At 52.9% G+C, this 21,775-nt stretch overlaps 2 protein-coding genes across 5 annotated transcripts in view; one reads left to right on the plus strand and one right to left on the minus strand.

Moving 5' to 3' along the window:
* Positions 1–1,299: 1,299 nt before the first annotated feature.
* On the minus strand, positions 1,300–1,725 carry LOC308612887 (transcription and mRNA export factor ENY2-like). The gene has a single exon (XM_081225680.1). It carries the CDS (start codon positions 1,609–1,611, stop codon positions 1,306–1,308), a length of 306 nt encoding a protein of 101 aa, XP_081081806.1. The 5' UTR covers positions 1,612–1,725; the 3' UTR covers positions 1,300–1,305.
* A 5,313-nt stretch (positions 1,726–7,038) lies between these two features.
* Positions 7,039–21,775, plus strand: part of SSBP3 (single stranded DNA binding protein 3) — a 165,773-nt gene continuing 151,036 nt past the window's right edge. For 2 of the 4 annotated variants that reach the window (XM_081224113.1, XM_081224114.1), the window contains exons 1-4: positions 7,041–7,229; positions 8,247–8,319; positions 8,545–8,606; positions 11,171–11,255. In XM_081224113.1, the coding sequence (XP_081080239.1) occupies positions 7,174–7,229; positions 8,247–8,319; positions 8,545–8,606; positions 11,171–11,255 (276 nt within the window). In that variant the 5' untranslated portion in view covers positions 7,041–7,173. Of the gene's footprint in view, positions 7,230–8,246; positions 8,320–8,544; positions 8,607–11,170; positions 11,256–21,775 lie in introns of all 4 variants that reach the window. The other 2 variants (XM_081224112.1, XM_081224115.1) reach the window with 2 other exon arrangements.

Below are 21,775 nucleotides of genomic sequence, written 5' to 3' on the forward strand. Positions count from 1 at the left end.
TGGAACATTCTCCCTTTGGTGGTTCACTCTCACATAGCCTTTAGAATTCAAACGTCACCTCCACAGAGAAGGCCTCCCTGACTACTACCCCTTCCCCCATGGGATCATCCTATACTTGGCACAGTTTGTCAGAACGCGTTTACCTGTGTGCCTATGGAATTAACCCTGTCTTTCCCGCTGGGCTGTAAGCTCCAGGAGGAGACCACGATCATCTTATTCACTACTGTATTCTCAGCATCTACCACGATGCCCAGCCCATGCCAGATGTTCAGAAAGCCTTTGTTGGGTTTCCCTGGTGGCGCAGTGGTTGAGAGTCCACCTGCCGATGCAGGGGACACGGGTTCGTGCCCCGGTCCGGGAAGATCCCACATGCCACAGAGCAGCTGGGCCCGTGAGCCATGGCCGCTGAGCCTGCGCGTCCGGAGCCTGTGCTCCGCAACGGGAGAGGCCACAACAGTGAGAGGCCCGCGTACCGCAAAAAAAAAAAAAAAGAAAGCCTTTGTTAAGTGAATTATTTTATTCAACATTTAACACATTTTTATTGAGAACCTGTTCTAAAAGTGGGGATAAAACTCCCATGCATAGTGCTTAAATTCTAATGAGGGAAATAGGTAAGAAAAAAATAAACAAACCTATGTCAGGTGGTAATGGTTGCTATGGAGAAAAATAGAACAGGATAAGGAGTGGGGACAGGAGCCATTCCACAGAGGTGCGTTAGGGAGGGTTCCAGTGATGTTTGATAAAGGACCTAGAGGCAGTAAAGGAATGAGGGAAGCCTTGATCTGGGGGAAAGTGTCCCAGGCAAAGGGAATAGCAGGAGCAAAGGTATGGCAGGTGAGTGAAAACAGAGGCATGCTGGTCCAAGGCAGGGTGGAGGAGGCAGGGAGGAACCCTGTCACGGGACTGGATAGACTTTTACTTTCAGAAATAAAACCACAAAACAACACAATCTAATTCAATCTTTTTTTTAAATTAATTTATTTATTTTTGGCTGCGTTGGGTCTTTGCTGCTGCGCGTGGGCTCTCTCTAGTTGCAGCGAGCAGGGGCTACTCTTCGTTGCGGTGCGCGGGCTTCTCATTGCGGCGGCTTCTCTCGTTGAGGAGCAAGGGCTCTAGGCGCGCAGGCTTCAGTAGTTGTGGCTCGTGGGCTCTAGAGCTCAGGCACAGTAGTTGTGGCACACGGGCTTAGTTGCTCTGTGGCATGTGGGATCTTCCCGGACCAGGGATCGAGCCCATGTCCCCTGCATTGGCAGGCAGATTCCCAACCACTGCACCACCAGGGAAGGGAAGCCCTCTAATTCAATCTTAAAGTCTGGCATGCTGAGCAAGGAATGTTCTTATTCTTTGTAGGAGTTCCTTCTTTACACTGTCAGGTACCAGGGCTCTGCCCTTTGGTGTGATTTCAGCCACCAAGTCATCAACATTAACGTGTTCTAGTCCTTTTCCTTTAATTACCTCTTTACAGTGTGCCTTCAACTGATCCTTCCAGCCACATTCAATTAATTTAGCTCTCAGCAACTCTTTGAGGCGTTCTCTTTCTCCAGTTTCTAACAACTTTTGGTTAATCGCTGCTCTCATCTGCTCATCTTTGTTCATCTTACTAACCACCATCACCGCGGGCGAGGGCCGTCCCTTCCCAGCGACAAAATGACCCTTGTGCTGACGACCGTCACCTACCACACTCTTCAGCTGCCCGGACCTAGACCCTCCGTGGAGCCTTCTCCTTGTGTTCACGAGAATGAACTCCAGGCTGGGGCACTCTGGACAGGAGGTGAGGGAGGTGTAGCAGGAACCGGGGAAGGGGCGGAGCGTCAGCGTCCTCGCCCCAGCCATCCCTGGCACGATCTTGCTTTGTATATTTTTGTACTTCCCAGTGTCCCTGGCTCGGGGCTCAGCACATAGTAGGTACTTTCTAGACAGAACTAAACCCATCCAAGAAATTGCCTAAAACCCATTTTGCTACAAGGTGGCTCAGGACATCAGAAGGCATCCTCAGAAGATGTAAAAACACATTTGATTTTAAACTTAAAGCCTCTTCCTTCTTCCTGAGAACCTCTCTGTTTGCTGGCTCTGCTATGCTAATAACATCAGGAGTAATCATCTTTTTCGAGTTACAAAATGTTACCCCAATTACTACCTCCTCAGAGCCTCCACACAACCTTCACAGTAGTGACTCTCCATTGTCCAGAGGTGTCAGAACCGTGGGCTCGGCCAACACGGACGGACAGCCCAGCAAATGATTCCCCATCAGTTCCCTCATTTAACATCCTCATTTCACAGACAGACTCAGAGAGAGAATATCATCTGCCCAAGGTCCACCAGCGGGGCCCTGAGCCAGGCTGAAGCCAAGTCTCCAGGCCCTGGATTTTGCACTCCTCCCATGGAAGCCCCCAGTGCCCTTGAGGAAACTTCTGCTAAAACTGGGGCTGACCAGCCTGGGCCTGAGCCTCTCTGGGCAGAATTACCCAAGGAATTGACCCGAGGTGCCTCCTTAAAATCCCAGGACCCAGTGGGCAGGAAGGGGATGGGCTGCATGCTCAGCATCCATTTGAACGTCCCTGGGCATGGTGTGGAGGACAGTGGGGCAGCCCCCAGACTCCCAGCAGCTGTGGGGAACACAGAAACAGAGCTGCAAGCCAGGGAGAGGAAAAGGGATCCTCTGGCATTCTTGGCAAGCACAACCTCCTGGGTTGAGCCCATGGACCTGAAGCCTCATTCCTTTAAGTGCCACCTTCTGGAGGCCTGGCCCCCACCAACCTGATCCCAGAGCCCAGGATTTCTGCCCCCCAGTTTCTGGCACCTGAGTGAACGAGTGGTCATCTTAGCCTAAGCTTGTAATTCACCTCTCCTTCCCCTCTTCCACCCCACCTGCCTGTCCCTCCACATTCTGGTCACTCAGTTACTCACTTGTTCTGTTCCTTTCACCACTGTTGCTGTACACTGAAGGTCCACAGGTGAATGATGATCATTCCCTGACCCGGAGGAGAGGCGCTCACATTCCTTTGGGGGAAATGCACACAGGACCACACCCATGCACAGAGGCCAACAGCAATAGGTCATGGTCAGGGAGAGGCAGAGGGGCCACCAGGGGATTTCTAGCCCAGACCAGGAGCCCAGAGATGGCTTCCTGGGAAGGCTTTCCCAGGCTGGATTTTAGAATATTAGAAGTCTGTCACAGGAAGAGCCTTTAGGGCAGAGGATTTCACACCAGTGTAAGCAACATGGCGTAAGGATTTCTGCCCAGATTATTTCCCAGTGCCTAGAACAGTGCTTGGTACATAGTAGATGCTCAATAAACATGTCCTGAAAGGAAAAAAAGGAAGGGAAGGAAAGAGGGAAGAAGGGAGGGAGGGAGGAATAGAGAGGGAGAGGGAGAGGAAGAAAGAATGAGTATAGGGTGGATGTGTAAAATAGCTTGGTGTATTCTGGGAACTGAAAGTACAGTAGTTGCAAGCTGCTATAGTTTAGGCTGTGGGGCTGAGCTGGGGGTGTGGCCTTATCTAATCGTATTGTTGTTGGTGTGCATTTCTTATTTCCTTACCCGTCCCAGAGCTACTTTGGGGATGAGCTCACTTTTTCCTTTCTTGTTCCCCGTAGCTCCTGGTGCGTACATGGAGTGCTAACTGCACACAGGTACTGAACCTGTGCCGGGTGCTGGAGACACAGAGATGACTCAGAGTTAGTTCCTGCCCTCCCAGCCCCCAACCACCTCTGGCTGGGGAGACAGACAGTAAACAAATGGCCACAACAATGGGCAGAATGAATGGAGAGCTATTCTGGAGGTTCAAGCAAAATGAGACCAAGCAGAGGGTTAGAGGGATGGGTTTTACTCCAGGAGTGAAAAGCCCGGAGGTTTTTATGGAGGAGGCATTGGAGAGGATGCAAGCCTTAAAGAATGAGCAAAGGAGGGGGCTGGGGTGGGAGGCACTCCGGGCCAGAAGATGTGGGGTGGGGTGGGGAAGGTGGGAATTGGGGGGGTCCAGTGGGGAAAGATAGCCTGGGGGAATGGATGGGGGACTTGGGGTAAGTGAAGAGAGAGTGATTGCGCCCAAATTGCCCAGGTCTGCCTGCCTATCAAGTGAGTCCTTTGGCTTCTCCAGAGAAAGTGCCATTCCGGGGTAGGGTGTTTGCTTCTGATCTGACCGCATTTTGGATCACTGTGCTATCAACTGCACACCTAGTTGGGGCTGCTCAGTGGTCCTACTTCCTGGGAACCCATCAGCTCCCCTCTCTCCAGCAGGCTGGGAGGTTATGGCACCCTCCCTTCTCGCTCTGCCTGGGCCCTCCCACTATCTCTTTTAGGTCCACCATGAACCTACCAACATTCTGCGTCGAGCCCCAGCAAAGGGAAGACCACAAGGACAGAGAGCCTGGCACAAGTTCCCCAAATGCATGCCACACCTGCTCTGAAAGGAGGTGCTCGTCCTTTTTTCAGGGTGGGGTGTGGGGAAAGAAAACTATAGAAAGGAAATCTTAGCATCATAGAACATCAGACTCTCAAGAGATAATAAAGATCCCTCTTCCCATTTGACAGGTGAGGAAAACGATGCACAAACAGATATACCTGTGTTGCAGCCCTAACTCTGACACAGCATGGCCAACTTGGTAGAGCTGTGATGCAGTAGGGCCAGAGAAGGGCAGTGTTTTCCTTGAGCTGGGACCTAACCCACACTCATGACACTCATAATTTGTGGGCCTTGCAGACCCAAGATGAGTCAGGCTTCTTGTGAGTCAGGCTGTTGACAAGCCATTCCTGGCCATTCCTAGCCCATCAAAAACAGAAGTCCAGGGGAAGGGTATGAGCAGGCCAATTTAATTAGTGTGGGCTCTAAGGTACCTTAAGTTAGCCCTATTAAATTAAACCGCCTGGGGGAAAAATAACTGTAATTATTTCCTTCTCTCCCCTATCGTTGTATTTCAACTCCCTCCCAACCTCCATGCTTCTCTCATTCACAAAACAACCTTTAAACTGGGAGCTAGCACAGACAGCCAGAGACTAGGGTTCAGTTTTCCTTTTTCTGCCCCCTTCCCCTTCCAGCGCTAGGTCCCAACAGAGAACACAGCGCGTCCAGAAGCGTTGGTAGGGCCTGGCTATATTCTAATTTAGGGAGGCTGCTACACTGAGCAGAACATTATTCCAAAAATGCACCCAGAGTCTCCTTCCTGAACCAATGCAGATCCGTTTGCTGCGGGGCATTTCTTTTTAAAGCCCCTTTTTCTCTCTTCGACAAATCAAAATAAGCAAAGTTTAATGGTAGTGAATTATACTTGATTTTGTTGAATCTAGTTCTGAGTTTTCCTACTTGAAACGTGTTTCCCCAGGACACTGACCTATCCTTTAATTGTTTGGTGCGAGGCATGTTAGGGGGAGGGGCGTTACTTGTTTATTGGAACAGCGCTGTTAAAAAAAAAAAAAAATCAACCTAGGCTAACAGTTTCAAGGCTCCCCTAAAGATGTATCCAAACAGGCAGCCAATCAGCGCTTACACAGCTTTTTCTGCTTGACTCTTTTAAAGAGACAGTGCCGACAGTGTTTTATCACATTTAAAGAGAACCGCGCTCTAAAAACAGTCTGAAAATGGGGGAGTCTTCCCGTTTGGTTGGTTTCTCGTCTTAAAGAGTCTCTAGTGAGGGACACTCAGTGTGTCTTCGGGTTCCCGCCGTGGGCAGAAAGGAGTCAGCAGCAAATAGCTGGGTCACTCTGCCAGCCCCCCCCCTCAATTTCCCATTGTACACCTGGGTCACTGACAATGGAAGCTTCCCCTCCCCCCACGCCTGACTCTCGTCCCCCGCTCCCCAATTTAGCTCCATTTATTTGAAGTTCGCAGATTTCTGTGGCGCGCATTCCGCGTAGCGGGGCGCCCAGGTGACGCCCCCCTACCCCGGAATGGCACCATCTCTCGTGGAGAAGCCGAGGGGCTAACTTGCTAGGGCGGGCAGACCTTGGAAATTTGGGAGCAATCACTCTCCGTTCTCCTAGCCAAAGTCCTCAGTCCCTTCCCCCAGGCTCCCCAAAGCAGTCCAAGGGCCATTTTCGCGCGACTCCACTTTGGGGTTTTCCAAAGTATTTTAATGATCTAGTAAAGGAGCAGCCTCGCGCCTCGGCGCCGGCTCGAGCCGCCCAGTTCTCAGCGTGGAGCCCCGGGCCCGGCGCTCCGAAGCCAGACTGGGCGAGAGGGAGGATCGGGGGCGGGGCGGCCAAGGTGGGGACGGGTGGGAGTCTGGGGAGGGGGCCGAGGTCGGAGCCCACGGGGAGGGCAAGCGAGGGGGAGGGGAGATAAGGGCTGGGCCGGCGTAGGGCTGAGGCTGGGGGAGGTGAGGGGCAGATAAGGGAAAGGGACGTGGCAGGGGGGAGCCGGCGGTGCTCCGCTCAGGGGTCCGCGCCCCCTCCCCTCCGACTACGCCGCAGCGCCCCCCCACTCCCCAGCGGTCCACGCCGCGGAGAGCGCCCGTCGGACCCTCTTCTCGCGGGGGCCGGGGGACTAGAGCTCCCCTGTCCCGATTCGTGTCCCCTCCCCACATCTAGAGAAAACAGAGGCTCGCACACCCGGCCCCCCCTTCCCTCCCGCCCCCCACCCCGTTGGCCCGCAGGAGCAGGAATAGCGGCTCCTCGGTGGCGGCCGCAGCGGGGACTGCCGCGGTCGGGCGCTGACAGGGCGTCCCTCCCGGGCCGCCCGGCCCCGCCCCATCACGTCGATTGGCCGAGGCGCCTATCAATCACGGGACGTTGACGCCCGCCTTGCTCCCTCGCCCGGGTAGCCACGTTCGGTTGAGCTCCAAGTAGACCAGCGGCAGCGGCGGCGGCGGCGGCGGTGCCGGAGGCGCTGAGGGAGAAGCAGGCTGAGCCGGGCGGGCGCGCGAGCGAGCCAGTGGGCAGCCGGGCCGGCGGGAGAGCGGCGGCGGCGGTGGCACCGGCACCCCAGGCCGAGCCGGCGCGGGAGGAGTTCCAGGGCGATGGGGCCGCGGCCGGGGCTGACGCTTTGACAGCTGGAAAGAGCGCGGAGCCAGCGCCTGGGGGGGAGGGAGGGGAGCGCGGCGAGGAGAGCGCGAGCGAGCGAGCGAGCGAACGCCGGGGAGGGGGCCGGGAGCGAGGGGGCAGCTCGGGAGCAGCCGGAGCGGTAGCGGCGGCGGCGGCGGCGGCGGCGAGGCTCGGCGCCCTCTTCTCTGCAAACCATGTTTGCCAAAGGCAAAGGCTCGGCGGTGCCCTCGGACGGGCAGGCTCGGGAAAAGTAAGCCCTATTTTCCAAGTGGCGGCCGCGCCGCTGCCGGGCTGCGGGCGGGTGGTGGGAGGCAGGTGGGCGGGCGGGGGCTGCTGAGTCCCGGGCCCCGGCGCCGCCTGCTTGGCCCCTTCCCGAGGCCGCGGCGGGCGGCGTGGGAGAGCCCATTGTTGGGAGGCGGCGGAGGTTGGGGCGTCTGGGGGCGCCGCCGGGGGAGGGGGCACTTGGTGGCCTTGGGGCGTGCCGGGCGCGGGGGCCCGCGGTGAGGGATGGACGAGGTCCCGCGAGCGAGCCTGGGCGCTCGCTCCAGCCGGGGCGCTCGCCGCGGTGACGGCACTTTGCCCACCGGGCGCGGGCAGGGGGCGCGTGGCTTCTGCAGCCCCGAAGGCTCCTTTTGTCCGCCCGCGGCGTGAGGAGTGCGTGCCGGGGGCTTTGTTCGGCCGGGAGCGCTCTCCCTTCCCTGCCCTTGGCCTCGCCGCCGGCCCCGCGCCCTCCGGGGCGCCGGGCTGGGCAGGGACGGCGGCGCCGGCTTGGCCCTAGGCTTGGGGGACAGTTGTTTTGGGGGGAGGTGGTGAGGGCGGCGCTTTGCTGCCCTCTCCAGAGCTCGCGGAGCACTCCAGAGCCCAGGACTGAGTCTCCCCGGACTCTCAAACGTGGGGAGAGGGTGGGTCGGCGGCAAGGAGTGGATTGGGAAAAGGAGCGAGGCTCGGGGGTTGGGTGGCTTGCGAGTTTGAGAGACCTAGGTGGGTTTGGTTCCGACGCTACTTGGAAGTTCAAGTTCGGGGGCTGCTTTCCAGCCCTCGCGGCTTGAAGTAAACGCGTTTCCTCGTACCCACCCCCTAACTGCTCATACCCGTGGCCCCAGGCAGGACCGAGCTAGCTGCTCACCTCTGGTCGGGGCCACAATGGGACAGCACGGACAGGGTTGGAGGACAGGCTTGGAGGCCAACTGGCAAGGTCCAGGAGCGAGCGCCCGGTGTGGTCTGACGCTTTCCCTCTCTCTCTCTCTGCCCGCTACCCACTTTCCAGGTTAGCTTTATACGTCTACGAATATTTACTGCACGTAGGAGCACAGAAATCTGCACAGACCTTCTTGTCGGAGGTGAGTGGAACTCCCCCCATCATCCAATTTCTTGACACTCCTCCTCCTCCTCACTATTCTTAAAGCCTTTGTTTTCTGGAGCAGCCACTGTGGCCACCATTTTGAATTTTTATCACCTTTTGGCATTTATTGTTAGTTGGTCTTCACAGCCTTTTGGCTCTGGGAAGCCCCTAGCCCACCTCTTCTCTCTGCTCCTCTAAGCTGTCTCTGCTCTCTCCTTTCTAGATTCGATGGGAAAAAAACATCACGTTGGGAGAGCCGCCTGGGTTTTTGCACTCGTGGTGGTGGTAAGTTTCTGTGATAGTTTTGTGTGTGTGTTTGTTTTGTTCTGAGCCCCCGGCTTCAAGTGAACAAAGATGCGAGGTCTGGAGCGGGTCCCTCCATGCCTTAGTCCCCAGCGTGGCATAGAGCAGGGTGCCGTGGGTCCCTCAGGACTGGCAAAGGAGGAAAAGGGCAGACGAGGTCGGTGCCTAAGTTTCTGCCTCCTCTTTGCCCACTGTTGAAAACCCTACTAATCGTGCCTGGTGTTTGCATAGAAACTCCGTACTTTTACATCTCGCTCTGAGGCGCTGGGCAAGGGCTTGAGAAAAAAACCTGCATGGGTTTTTGTCAATTCTGCACGTTGCTTTAATTAGAGGGAGTGGGGGTGGGGTGGGTGGAGGGGCACCAGGTCTGTTTTACAACTGGCCTGCCCCTTCCTTTTTCTTCTGTGAGCTCAAAACCTTGAGAGAGAAATCCATGGGGACCTTTTCCAGGCACCCTGAGAAAGAGCAAGAAGGGGCTGCCACTTCCTTTAAATACACTGATTCAGACCGACTGGACCTCCCCCCCTCCCCCCACTGCTCTAAGTATCCCTAAAACCACCAAGTTTCGTTTTACTGAGAATCTGGCAGAGTGCCTGTAGTTGGTAGATGGGGGCTCTCTCTTGTCTGTGACCCTCTCCCAGGCCCCTGGGCCCTGTCCGGGTGGGACCACCGCCGGTCTGCTCCCGGGTTTGCAGCCCGCAGGAGGGAGGCTTAGGGTCAGCGGGAAGGAGTTGCTGTGAGTGTAAGACTTGGGTGTTTTGTGGGACCGATTGGTGGAGTCTTTGACATCCTTTTCAAAAGGAAAAGAGAGCAGAGTGGCTTTTGATATTTTGGTGAAGTTCAGGAAAACGGAGTGCCCTGTCTTGGGATCTTAGCGCGTTTACCTGACCGCCAGCTCGCTGGGGTAACTGTTTCAAGTGTCTTTGAAATGCATGGGGATGAAGTGTCTGTTCTAACTTGCACGGAGAAAATGAGGTTTTAATTGCTTTTGCCAACCTTGGAACTGCGGAGTTGGAGGCATTCGGTGTAAGGATTCTGTCTGTAGGAGTGGGTGGTAGGTTTTCTGGGGCAGCTTTTGGAGAGGAGTGTGGGGTTGGAGCTGGCGGGTCTGTCCACCGTGGATTTTGCAGAAATTTAGGCTTTTGAGTAAAAGTTACTCAGAAGGGACTGGGGAGTTTGTAGTGTTAGAAATCTTTAGTGTGTGGAGGAAGTTAGTCAGATGTGTGCAGCCTCAGAGCACAGAAAGAAATGTTCTCGAGCCTCCCTCTGCAGTCAGCAGAAGTCCCCGATTATCCTGTTCTATCCTTAATCCCCGGCAACTTCTCCAGCCTTATCTCAGCTCCGGGAACTAAGAGTGTGTCGTGCTGGGCTCAGGCAGTGGTGGCTCTGTGATTTGACACCGAACGTGGCTTTTGGGGTGGCAGGAAGTGGTGGAGCTGATCTGAAGAGGGCCAGGCTGCGTTCTTCACGCACCTGGAGTGAGGTGCTTGTCAGGTGACTGGCAGAGCTGGCTGTTTGTGATGGTGACAGGAGCACTGGTCTGGTAGTCAGACTTCCGCTCTGGTGCACGTTTTACCCTTCAAGCGGGTTCCAATCCCTGGGCCTTGGGCTCCCGACCTGGAGAGGGTTTCTAAGGCCGCTTGTTGATACCAGTGACTACCCTGTGTTTGTATAGGGTTTTACTGGTTGACAGAGGATTTGTATGTCTGTTTTCACACAACGCAAAGTGTTGGGGTGACCATACAAGAATCACGGAGGGGGGTTAGGCAGGGAAATCCGCCCCCTTCCTTTTGCTGGACAGGTGGTTGTCTGAGGAGGGCCCTATTTCAACGTGAAAGAACGAGATACTTGGTTATCCATAACATAACCTTTGGCTAATTGATACATGTTCTTTGGTGGGCAGGGGAGGAATGGTTTCTGTATGAGAACACCTTGGGGGAGGGCCTGGTTGAGAGTCGGGTGGGCTGGCAGGAGATGGGGGTGTGGGCTCTGGGATGAAGAACCTGTAGATTCCCTTTATCGCCAGAGTCACCCAGTTTGCTGCTGTGCATATGAGTCATAGTCCTGACTTTGACAGTTTAACCTTTTTATGAAGTGCAGCCATTTTGGGTGGAGGTGGGGGCTGGTAACAGGAGCACAGATGAGACAGGCATGGATTCTCATCCAGATTCCTGTCTGTCCCATCTGGGCATCGGTGGGTGGGTCACCCGAACCTGCTTGAGCTTCAGTTGCCCCATGTATAACGTGGGGATAAAATCACCTACCTTACAGCGCTGTGGTAGTTACAAGCAGTGTCATGGGCATGAGGCATCCAGCACATAGTAGGTGTCTGATGGATGAGAGCTGTTACTCTTATTACAAATGCCAGGCTGTCAGAGAGGTTGGGTCCATTTTGTTGTCAGGCTGAGTATGCCCAATGAAGGCTGGGAAGGTGGGATTGAGCCTTGGGGAGACGTGGTGCTGTTAGCACCGTGCATTGTACACTTGCTGTTGGGCACACAAGTAATAATTAGTAACCTGATCTTATTTTGTTTTTCAACTTGCAGCGTATTTTGGGACCTTTACTGTGCAGCTCCTGAAAGGCGAGACACTTGTGAACATTCAAGTGAAGCAAAAGCCTTTCATGATTACGTGAGTAACAAATTTTTAATCCTGGCGATAATTGCAGGGTTGGATAACTTGAACTTCTTTAGTACCAAAAGCAAATACACAGCCAACTGGCAGTGGTCTTTGTTTTCTCCTTGCCTTTCTTTTTGTCCTGCCCACCTCCCTGCTGCCCTCGCCCCGTACTCTCCTCCAGCAGCGGTCTAACTTGGTGAATGGTATTTCATAACGTTATAATTATGCAGAAGAGTGTAGATACCTATCTGGAGAATTAAATGGTGTTATGCGGGGCTCAACTATGTGGGGTTTGTGTTCTGTTTGGGCAGTGCCCTGGGAGGATGGTGGGGCTGAGCTTCTTTGGTGCTGGTTTATGAAGAAGTTGACCACAACCAAGAAAAATAAAAAGTAAATATGAAACTTGTGTTTTGGAGTAGAAGGTGTGTTTGAGTGAGAATTTGGTGAAATAGATTCTTAGGTTACTTTCTAGGGAGCAATCTTCCAAATTATGTTTTTGGAGGGGTGTGTGTGTGTGTGTGTGTTTATGGCGGGGGGCTTGTGTTGTCCATTAAGACAGTGTGTACTTTGAGGTCCTTGGCTGGTCCATAAACCGTGTTGAAAATGTTCTTGTGAAGATAGTTTCATCACATTGTAGTGCTTTCTACTCTATCATTCATTCTCCCTGGATGAGTTTCTTAAGATTTATGAAATGCTTATAAGAGAGATGTCTGCCACATGTCCATATCCCACCAAGGTCCCCTTAAAAAAAAATTGGACTAGAGTTGGGGTGGAGTCAGACTTATGATCAGATGAAACAGGTTAGGATATTCTGGGGGGGATGGAAGGGGAAGTGTCTGAAGATCTTCCCAGCCTCCTTTGCCTCCTGTTGGTCTTGTAGAAGGTTAAGTGTGTGTGTGTGCCTGTATGTGTGCACACACATGTGCACTTAAGAGGTGATTTATTGGATTTTGCACTTCTGCATGAGGTAGGAAGAAATGGTCCCAAAGCTCTAGGGCATGGAAGTTGGTTTTTTGAATGTCATCAGAGCCCACCCACTTGGCCAGGCCATCTGCATCCCCTGCATGCAGTTTGAAACTGGCCTGGGAGACCAGAACCCATTTGGTTGAGTTTCACAAGTGGTCAGATCCCATGCCACAAGTATCTTTCTGGTGAACATTTCTCTTTGTAATATGAGGACTTAGAGACTCCCCTGGGGGCTCCCTGGTTTTGAGAATATTCAGTGCGATGAAATTTTGCTATGACTGTAAGGTTAATACCCTTGGAGTGGAATGCTGAGGAAATTGACCAGTTCTTGTGCCCTCTCCAGGGTTGAAAAAGAGAAGCTGCTGAATGGTTCTTATGGCCTGGTGAAGTTTTAGTAGTACAAGGTGAGAGGGCTGGTTCACTTGTGATGTGGTTCTTCTGGGAAAATCGGTGGTGATGATCACAGGGTTTCCTGGCGTAGAGGCTGAGTTACATTAGCCGTATAAAAATAGTTGGTGAATTTGACTTTTCTACCTAGTAAAAATCGTGTGTGTGTGTGTGTGTGTGTGTGTGTTTTAACCTGTGGATGGCCAATTCCTGTGTGGCCTGTATTTGACAGCTATGCAAAATGGTTTCATTTTAGAGTGGGGCGGGGGACGTACCTATTTCCAGTCACTCTCTTGATATAGGATGTCTGTGCTATCTTTCAGAGAAGTTAATAATTTTTAACTAAGTTTGGCTCTCTAGTACATGACGTGAGACTCTCTTTGGCAATTTGTGGTTTGGTCCGCCATCTTGGAACAGTATGGTGGTAGTGAACGTTTACATGGGTTTTCTTTCAGTGATTTGCTGAGGAAGGGCAGCAGAATTGTGTAGAGATTGCTGAGGTTGGTGTAGACATTTAGAAGAAGCTACCAAGAGCTGAAATCACAGTGACTGAGGCCCAGGATTCACAGATCTTGGGATCAAAACCCTTTCTCCTGGATTGGGATCCACTTGGTGTCATGTGGCCTGAGAGTCAGGTCATGTGAAAGGAGGGATGGAGTGATGAATGGGGATGGGGAGGGAACGTCTCTATTGTGAAGGAGTTAAGGGGGGGTGGGTATTGAGTTGCAGGGGTGAAGGAGAAGCAATGGGAAAATGAAAAAATATTTAAGAAAATGAAGAAAAGGAACCCTCTTTTTCTCTTTGTCCTCCTCAAATTTTCGTGTGTTCTCTCCATTCTCATGGCTACTATCTTGTTCACCCTTATCTTTCTTGCTAGAGTTATTGCTGAAGCCTCTTTTTGGATTCCCTTCCTTTTGTCTGGGGTGAATGCCTCTCTTATCCGTCACGTCCTGTCCACTTTTCAGCTTCTTTGTGGAGGACTTTGGTGATAGTTTGCTGCACACCCTGATCACTCCTTCATCTCAGTGTCTATACAAACCACCTGTACAAAGCCTTTGTTGGTGGCTTTCCATGTGCTGGGCCCCTGTGCTGGGCACTTTAGCTTCAGGCTCTCATTTCAAGCTGCCAGTGGCCCTGGGAGAGAAGACATGTTGCTAACTGCATTTTGCAGATGAAGAAACTGAGGCACAGAGAGGTTATCATAGTTGTAAGAATTAGGATCCAAACTCAGGTCATAACTGACTCCAGAATCTGTGTTCCTAACACTGCCGAGACTTGGCTGCACAGGTCCATGGCAAATGTCACCCGTTTGTACCTATTCCTGCTAACTTCTCATTCAGGTTTGTCTTTCTAACCACAGCTTATTCATTTTTTCCATGCCAGAGACCATTCGTCTAAGAGCTATTCATTTCTGTAGCTCCCACAATACCTTGAACATAGTAGGCACGCATGCTAAATGAATGAAGGTATTAAGGAGCTATGGGTAAGAAAAAATACTCATTTTGGGGCATTTTGGTAATTTGGATAGCCAGTAGAATATTGGAAGATGTTCTTTTAGTGACTCGTTTTTGCTGGGTCATCTTGAGCCAGGTGATTTTAATGTGGGTTGACTAGTTACCTTAAATCCTTTTTAGAAGATAAAGCGGAGTGTAAATAAGAGCATGCGGTAACTGGCCTTCTGTTTTCAATCAAGGAGGTTCAGAGATTCTCATGGTTTGTCCATGCAGCTCAGATATACCCGCCTGGGCCTTAGTGGGTAGTGAGTAGTGAGTGTGTGTGGGGCATGGGTGAGGAGGGACTCCTGTGGGGCTGGGAAGGTCCTCATCTGGGAAGATCCTGGTCTCAGCTCTCCTAGAGAAGTGAATTTGTGTTCCTGGCCAGTGGTCTCCCCTTCCTGGTGGTGGGTCAGTCCAAGCCAGGCCACAGGGCCGGGAATGAACCAGGTGACTCAGCAGAGGGAGAGGGGGTTTAAATTTTCTCTGAATTGGTGAGTTTTTATTTGAGTCACAGTCTATTTTCCTCCACACACCTGGAAACTTCAGTTTGCTTGGCTTACTGTGTATAAGCCAGAGCACCCTGATGTTGACCACACGTAATGAAGAGTGATGCAGGGTTTGGTACCCAGAATGTACTTTTCTGAGAAATTGGTTTACCTGAAGTCAGAAGAGGCCAGAGGCCATGGGAAGAGGCTCTCAGGGACCCTGCCTGTGGTTTCCTTGCTGCTGCCCAGAGGCCATGGGAAGAGGCTCTCAGGGACCCTGCCTGTGGTTTCCTTGCTGCTGCCCAGAGGCCATGGGAAGAGGCTCGCAGGGACCCTGCCTGTGGCTTCCTTGCTGTTCCCTTCCGGCCAGAGCAGAGGTTCTCTGGTGAAGCCCTTGGGTCCCCTTGGATTCTCTTAGATGCCAATGTCTGTCTGGTCCTGGCCTTTTGTGGAGTGGACAGTCCCGCCTACTAGCTCAGTGCCTTTGAGTTGAAGGTGCTGGAGAGCAGTGACCCTCACATTGCTGTACTTTTCAAAACGCTTTTTCAGTACATGGTTGTGGTTTGGCTTCACAGCTGCCTGTTGGTCAGGTTTTATTATTTAATCTCACTCCCATTTTACAGATGAAGAAACTGAGGCCTAGAGTTTAGATGGCTTGTCTGAGGGCATGTAGCCAGGAGGTGGCAGAGCTGGGACTAGACCCCACACTTTCAAATTCCACCTCTGAGCTTTTGACAACCCTCATTTGATACAGAACTTCTGCGAAACAGAGGGAAGATATTATCATTTGACCCAAAGTGTGCCCATGTATGGTCACTGAAGAAATAAATTTAGCAGAGAATTAAACTAAAGCCCCTGAGAGGTGAATTGCAGAGTCACTGGCAGAGGTGGGACCTGGCCTCCGAGAAGGGAGTTTGTTATGGTGCGGTGGCTCTTTTGGCAGGGAAAATGTGATAAAAGCTATGGCCTTTCCTTCCAGAAAACGCATGTATCCCCACTGGGGAGACTTTGTACATGATTTCAGGAGGTTCATGGCTGCTGTCCCCTCTGTGATCCCCGGTGAAGAATGTGGGGTGCCAAGTGGATGTGGAGTCCCATGACCTTGGCGAGTCGTGGGCCTCACTTTCCCTGCTCTGAAGACCTGCGGTCCCTTTCAGGTCGGCCTCAGTGGGGCTGGCTCTCTTAGCCCTGTGCTCCCCGCCAGCAGGACTCAGCTGACCCCCCTCCACTCCCAGCTGTGAGCCTGTGTCTCCAGGCAGGTTGGGTAAAGTCGGAAAGCGCCCCAGAGTCCTGGGCGTGGACGGGAGCTGAGGTATTTGTGGCTCTGTGGCAGGGGTCCAGCGTCCTTGGTGGGTTTGAAATAGCAAAGTGATATTTGAGAGGGCTCTCCTTGGATGTGCCGAGCTAAGGTTCCTTCCAGGCGGGGAGCGTCCCTGCCTGCCAGAACCCTTTGGGGGCAGGGGTGTGAGAGGGTGGCAGCGTGGGCAGGAGCGGGAGAAGGCCGCAGCTGGGCTCTGAGGAGCTGGGGGCGTGCTCTCCCCCGCGATAAGCCGCTCTAGCTATCTGCCCAGAGGTCCTGGCAAGTTCACGGCGTTGCCTTTGGCTCTGACCCTTGGCACCTTGTGTGGCAGATTATAAAAACAAAACATACACACGGTTGCTTCCCCCCGCCACCATTGGAGCTCAGACTGTGTGTTGTGGCCTTTCTTCGGGCTCCCACCCTGTTTGCTGCAGCTCCTCTTAACCCCAGAGGCTGCCAGCCTCCTCTATCGGTAGCTAATTAAACACTAAATGAGTAACTGGAATTGCTTTTTGCCAGAACCCGGGCAGTGTGGCCATCTTAATGGGTTTCAAGTGGCGGCAAGACCCCAAATTGCAAATCCTTGCCCTTTATTTCAAGGCGGGAGGTGGGGCGGGGGGAGCAGGGGGGACCCAAACAAAGTTTTTGGCAGTGGTCACTTCATTTGAACTCCAAGACCAGCCGTGCGCTCCAGTCTGTGCATAATGCCATCTTTGTTAGCTAAGCCTTTGCAGACTTGGACCAAGAGTTAGCTGTGTGCCATTCACCGCTCTGAGGGAGCCGGGAGACACCCAGCTCGATTTTCCAAGGCAAGCTGCTTCTGTAGCGGGGACCTCGGGCCAGAGCCTCCTCGCCCCTTCTCTTGACCTTCCCGCCTCTGTGGGTGAGTGTGTGTGTGTGAGCTTAAAAGGGAGCGGTGGAGGGGAGGTGTGTGTGCTTGAGGGCCTGTCAGCCAAGATAACAGAAATGTTACACTAGCTGTAGCCTTTATAATAGTGTCTGGGGTTTAGAGTATTTAGAAAAATTAATCTTTTTTAGCTTGGTAATAATTCTGACCATGGCACAAGTGCATTAGACGATTCACATAAACTTCTTTAATACATGTTGCTGGGGGCTTACAGCAAATAGACAATGATGATTGTTTGTTTTTGATTCGCCAGGGTAATGGGGTTTTTTGTAGCCTTGGCAAGATGAGTTTTAGGAATGTTTCTCTCCCATGTTATGCTTCCCCCCCCCGCCCTCTTGGGCCCTGAATCCTCTGGATTTTGAAGGGTTTGGGTTCTGACTGGTGGCTGGGATGCACACCTGAGTTCCAGTTCCTGCTCTGTCATTTCCTGGCAGCGTGGACTTTTGGAGCCTTGGTTTCGCCATCTGTAAAATGGGGAAATGGTGAATCCTTTATGGGTTTGTTGTGAGGGTTAAGTAGGATTATATATATAAAATGGTTGTCTCTCTGTGGCCAGTGCTTGGTGAGTTTGTTTCCTTTCTTTTTTTTTTTTTTTTTTTTTGCGGTACGCGGGCCTCTTACTGTTGTGGCCTCTCCCATTGCGGAGCACAGGCTCTGCACGCGCAGGCTCAGAGGCCATGGCTCACAGGCCCAGCCTCTCCGCGGCATGTGGGGTCTTCCTGGACCTGGGCACAAACCCGTGTCCCCTGCATCGGCAGGCGGACTCTCAACCACTGCGCCACCAGGGAAGCCCTCCTTTCTTTTTATATCCCCAAAGTTTCCCCCAGAACCTTTTAATATGATGGAGATAACAGCATGTTTTTCTGGAAGAGCAAGTTGACCCTAGGGAACTGGATACATTAATTTCCTGATGATGCCCTCCGGTGCCTGGGCTCCTCTGATGTGTCATGGAGTCCTCCCCCAAATACCAGTGTCTTGTCTCCCCACCCCCCAGACCCCTGCCAGGGACAGGGCAGGCGGTCCTGGCATAGGCTGGCACTGATAAATGCTCCCCTGTGACGTCTGTGCCCCTTATCTGTGTCGGACAGGGTGGTCCTGTCCCACTCCCGTGTGTGGCTGCCGCGTTGCTGAATGGGAAGAGCTTGCAGCTTGGCACGTGCAGAAACCTAGATGCAGATTTCGGCTTCACACCCCTTGTCAGCTGCGGGGGGCTGCCACTTTTCAAGGTCTGTTCTCTTGACTGTAAGGTGGGCACAAGGGTCGTACTTGCTCAGCCCACTGTGGGGGTAACTGTGAGAAAGGCATGGAAGACTGTCCAGGGAAGGTTACCTGTGCAGGGCAGTGCTGTGTCAGTGTTTGCAGGGATGACCAGCCTCGAAAGCCCTGCAGTTGGGGGTCTTGTCTTTGTCCTCTTTTTTTTTGTTTGTTTTGCGGTACGTGGGCCTCTCACCGCTGTGGCCTCTCCCGTTGTGGAGCACAGGCTCCGGATGCGCAGGCTCAGCGGCCATGGCTCATGGGCCTCACCGCTCCGCGGCACGTGGGATCCTCCCGGACCGGGGCACGAACCCGTGTCCCCTGCATCGGCAAGTGGACTCTCAACCACTGCACCACCAGGGAAGCCCTCTTTGGTACATACGTTGCCCTGGGCGGCCTCGGGCCTCACTTGACCTTTGGATTGAGTGAGGAGTCCCTAAAAGGGCCCTTAAGGAGAAGGTGAGGAAGGGGTGTGTCAGCCATTGCAGGTCCACGGGAAGCTGGTTCTGGGTGCCCAAGGCCTTGGTCAGCTGGCCCCCAGACCAGGAGCAGAAGACACTGTTAAGTTTTTTTTCTTTTTTTTTTTTTTTTTTTTTTTTTGCGGTACGCGGGCCTCTCACTGCTGTGGCCTCTCTCGTTGTGGAGCACATGCTCTGCACACGCAGTCTCAGCGGCCCTGGCTCACGGACCCACCCACTCCGTGGCATGTGGGATCTTCCCGGACCGGGGCACGAACCCATGTCCCCTGCATCAGCAGGTGGACTCTCAACCACTGCGCCACCAGGGAAGCCCCCACTGTTAAGTTTTGAGGTGTTGATTCAGTCCAGTTACTGAGTGCCCGCTCTGCTCCGTGTCCAGTGGATGAGACAGATGCCGCCCAGGATGCGCTCGTGTGCTTAAAAAGCCTTCTCTTTGGAGAGCCCAGGATGCAGAGCATCACGACTGGTTGTGGGAGTAGGTAAACAGCCCCATTCCCCTGTGGTGGCCGGGAAGGGTATTTAATGTAGTATGTGTAGGTAGCAGGGTTGCAGGTGGTAGAATTGGAGGTCATGTCTTACAAGGAGGTACCCTGAGGCCCAGAGGGGAAAGATGCCCCACCTGAAGTCATCAGTAGGACTCAAACCTGTAAACCGTATCAGATTCCATAACTCTTTCCTTTGCCCTATGCTGTCTTGCTGCACTTACAAGCTGTGTGAACTTGGGCACCTTAATTAATCTCTCTGTGCTTCAGTTTCCTCAGGTGGAAAATGGGGTTAATAAAGTATACCTGCCTCATGAGGTTGTTACAAGGATTAAATGAGTTTATGTACGCACACACACATTAAACACGCACACACACAATACATATTGTGTCTGGTACAGCATAAGTGCCATAAACGTGTGCTATTGTTTTTGTTTGTTTGTTTGTTTGTTTTTTAAATTTTGTCCATGCCACGCAACTTGCAGGATCTCGGTTCCCTGACCAGGGATTGAACCTGGGCCACGGCAGTGAGAGCACTGAATCCTCACCAGTAGACCACCAGGGAACCCCCTGTGCTCTCATTCTTATTATCTCATTTCAGGCCTGGTATGAGTCTTGGCTTTCTGATGGCCGAAAGGGGGGACAGCAGCAGAACGATGCTGGTGTGAGAGGTGTGCTCCTGGGATACGTGACCCACCTGTTGGTTGATTAGCACTCTGGACCCCTGGGTTTGAATCCACCTTCTTCAAGCAGCCGCGAGTGACTGGGGGTGGGGTTCATACATGCAGCCTCCAAACCAGCCCCGCTGCTCGTGAGGATGAAGTGCTGATGTGTGGACGCTCCTGGCCAGCACCGGCCTGTGGTGTTCAGTCAGTGTCCGTTCCCTACTCTTGTAGCTGTTTCCCTTGCTCTGGGAATCTGGAACTTCTCCAGGCCCCTCTGACCCGTCCCTGGTGTTTCTCCTTGGTACTTGAGATGGTTTTTTTGCTCCAGCCCTGCTGTAGAGCAGATGCCAACCTGGAATGTGGCTGCCTCTACCAGGCCTGCCAGGACTACCCCCAGGGGAACACCCACCTATTCTTCTGTCTTCCCCCCCGGGAACTCTGTGACTTCTACTCATTTGCTATTTGCTGCCTGGAAGTAGAGGGATGGGGGTCAAGGTTGTATCTCTTCCTCTCCCTCTTCTAGACTGAAAGCTCCTGAGGGCAGGAGCCCTTATCTCCACCCCCTTTCTGCTGCCCCTGCTCCTGGGGCCTGTTGCAGAGTTTTGAGTAAATCCTGAGGGTGGTGAGCTAGGCTCCGGGCCTTGAGAAGCGAGAAGGGTTTGATCCCTGCCCAGGGATCAAGTATGTTAAATATGCGTTTTAATGGAGATGGACAAGTGGTGAATGGTAACTGTGAGTCGTGACCCGTTATTGCTTTGTGAAATCAACTTAGTGGGTCACGAACTGGAAATTACAAAAAAAAGAAACTCTGGGGCTTCCCTGGCGGTCCAGTGGTTAAGACTCCGCACTTCCACTGCAGGGGTCACAGGTTTGATCCCTGGTCAGGGAACTAAGATCCTGCATGCTGAGCAGAGCAGCGCAACCAAAAAAATCAAAACAAAACAAAAAAAGAAACACTGTATTGCAAAGAGTAAACATAAGCATTGTTTCGGGAAACTTCTGTTTTCAGCAACTTATGGGTGCCTATAAGTAAACATGTGCCCTGGGTTTTCAATGTAAAATTTGCCTTGTTGTGGGTCTCAGTCTAAACTTTGAAAGCCGCTTACCCAGAAAAGGCTGAAGTTGAATCTTGGATCTTATAGACTGTGTGACTTTGGCCAAGTGGCAAGCGATTGCTGACCTCAGTTTCCTGATGGGTAATAAGGAGGGAGTCATTCCCACCTCTGAGGGTTCTTGGGAGAATTGATTCCCTGCCTTGCTTCCAGGTGGTGCCTGGTGGTTCCTGGGGACCTTTGCCTTTCGTTTTTGCTGCCATATTCTTAGTTCATGGAGCCTGTGAGAGGTGCCCAGCAGATGCTTGCTGAGTGCTGAACAAGCAGTGGCTCCCACTTGAAGTTCGTCGCTTGTTTCTGCTGGGTGGCAGCTCCCTCTGCCCGTCTGCAGTTGAGGTGGCAGTGGCGGTGGGTAGTGGTGGTGGTCTCCAGCCCCTTGTGGTGGTTGTTTTCTGAACATCTGCAGGGCTCAGGCTCTGGTCGCAGCAACAATCTTGAGAATAGGTCTCAGGGCATCCTGTCTGACCCAGGTTGGCCCAGCCTTCCAAATTCCCTGTCCCCTCCTGGTGACAGCTGTTTGCACAGCTCCGAGGCGGGCTTTGTGTCCCCCGCTCTTTGTGTGTTTGGGTGAAGCGCCTGACATTTCACTTCTGTTTTACAGTCCTCTGACCTTAAGAAGCACAGCTGCTCCCTGGGGCCCCCGTCTGAGGCTTTCCTCTGATCCTTCTCTCCCAGTCACAAAAGGCTGTTTGAGAGAACAGGCTCTAGGGTGGCAGCCTTCCCCGCTGCCCGGGATGCTGGCTGCAGCTTTGCGAGTTCTTGGGATGGACAGAGCGTGGCTTTGCACACTGGCCCAGGATAGCAGTTGGCTGGTGGGCAGTTATTCCTGTGAGCCTGCTGCATGCATGGCCCTGTGCTGGTTGGTGATGGGACTAAGGCAGTGCCACGGACAGCACAGAGGATTTGGACTTGGATAACCGGGGTTCAGGTTCTGATTCTTTCAGGTGGCCTTGGGTAAGTCATTTGGCCTCTCTGAGACTTGGTTTATCTGTGATAACA

This window comes from Mesoplodon bidens, assembly GCF_964165515.1.
Source record: "Mesoplodon bidens genome assembly, chromosome: 2".
NCBI lineage: Eukaryota > Metazoa > Chordata > Mammalia > Artiodactyla > Ziphiidae > Mesoplodon > Mesoplodon bidens.

Excerpts from the sequence above, each read along its gene's own strand:
- LOC308612887 (XM_081225680.1), bottom strand. The coding sequence starts at position 1,611 with ATGGTGGTTAGTAAGATGAACAAAGATGAGCAGATGAGAGCAGCGATT.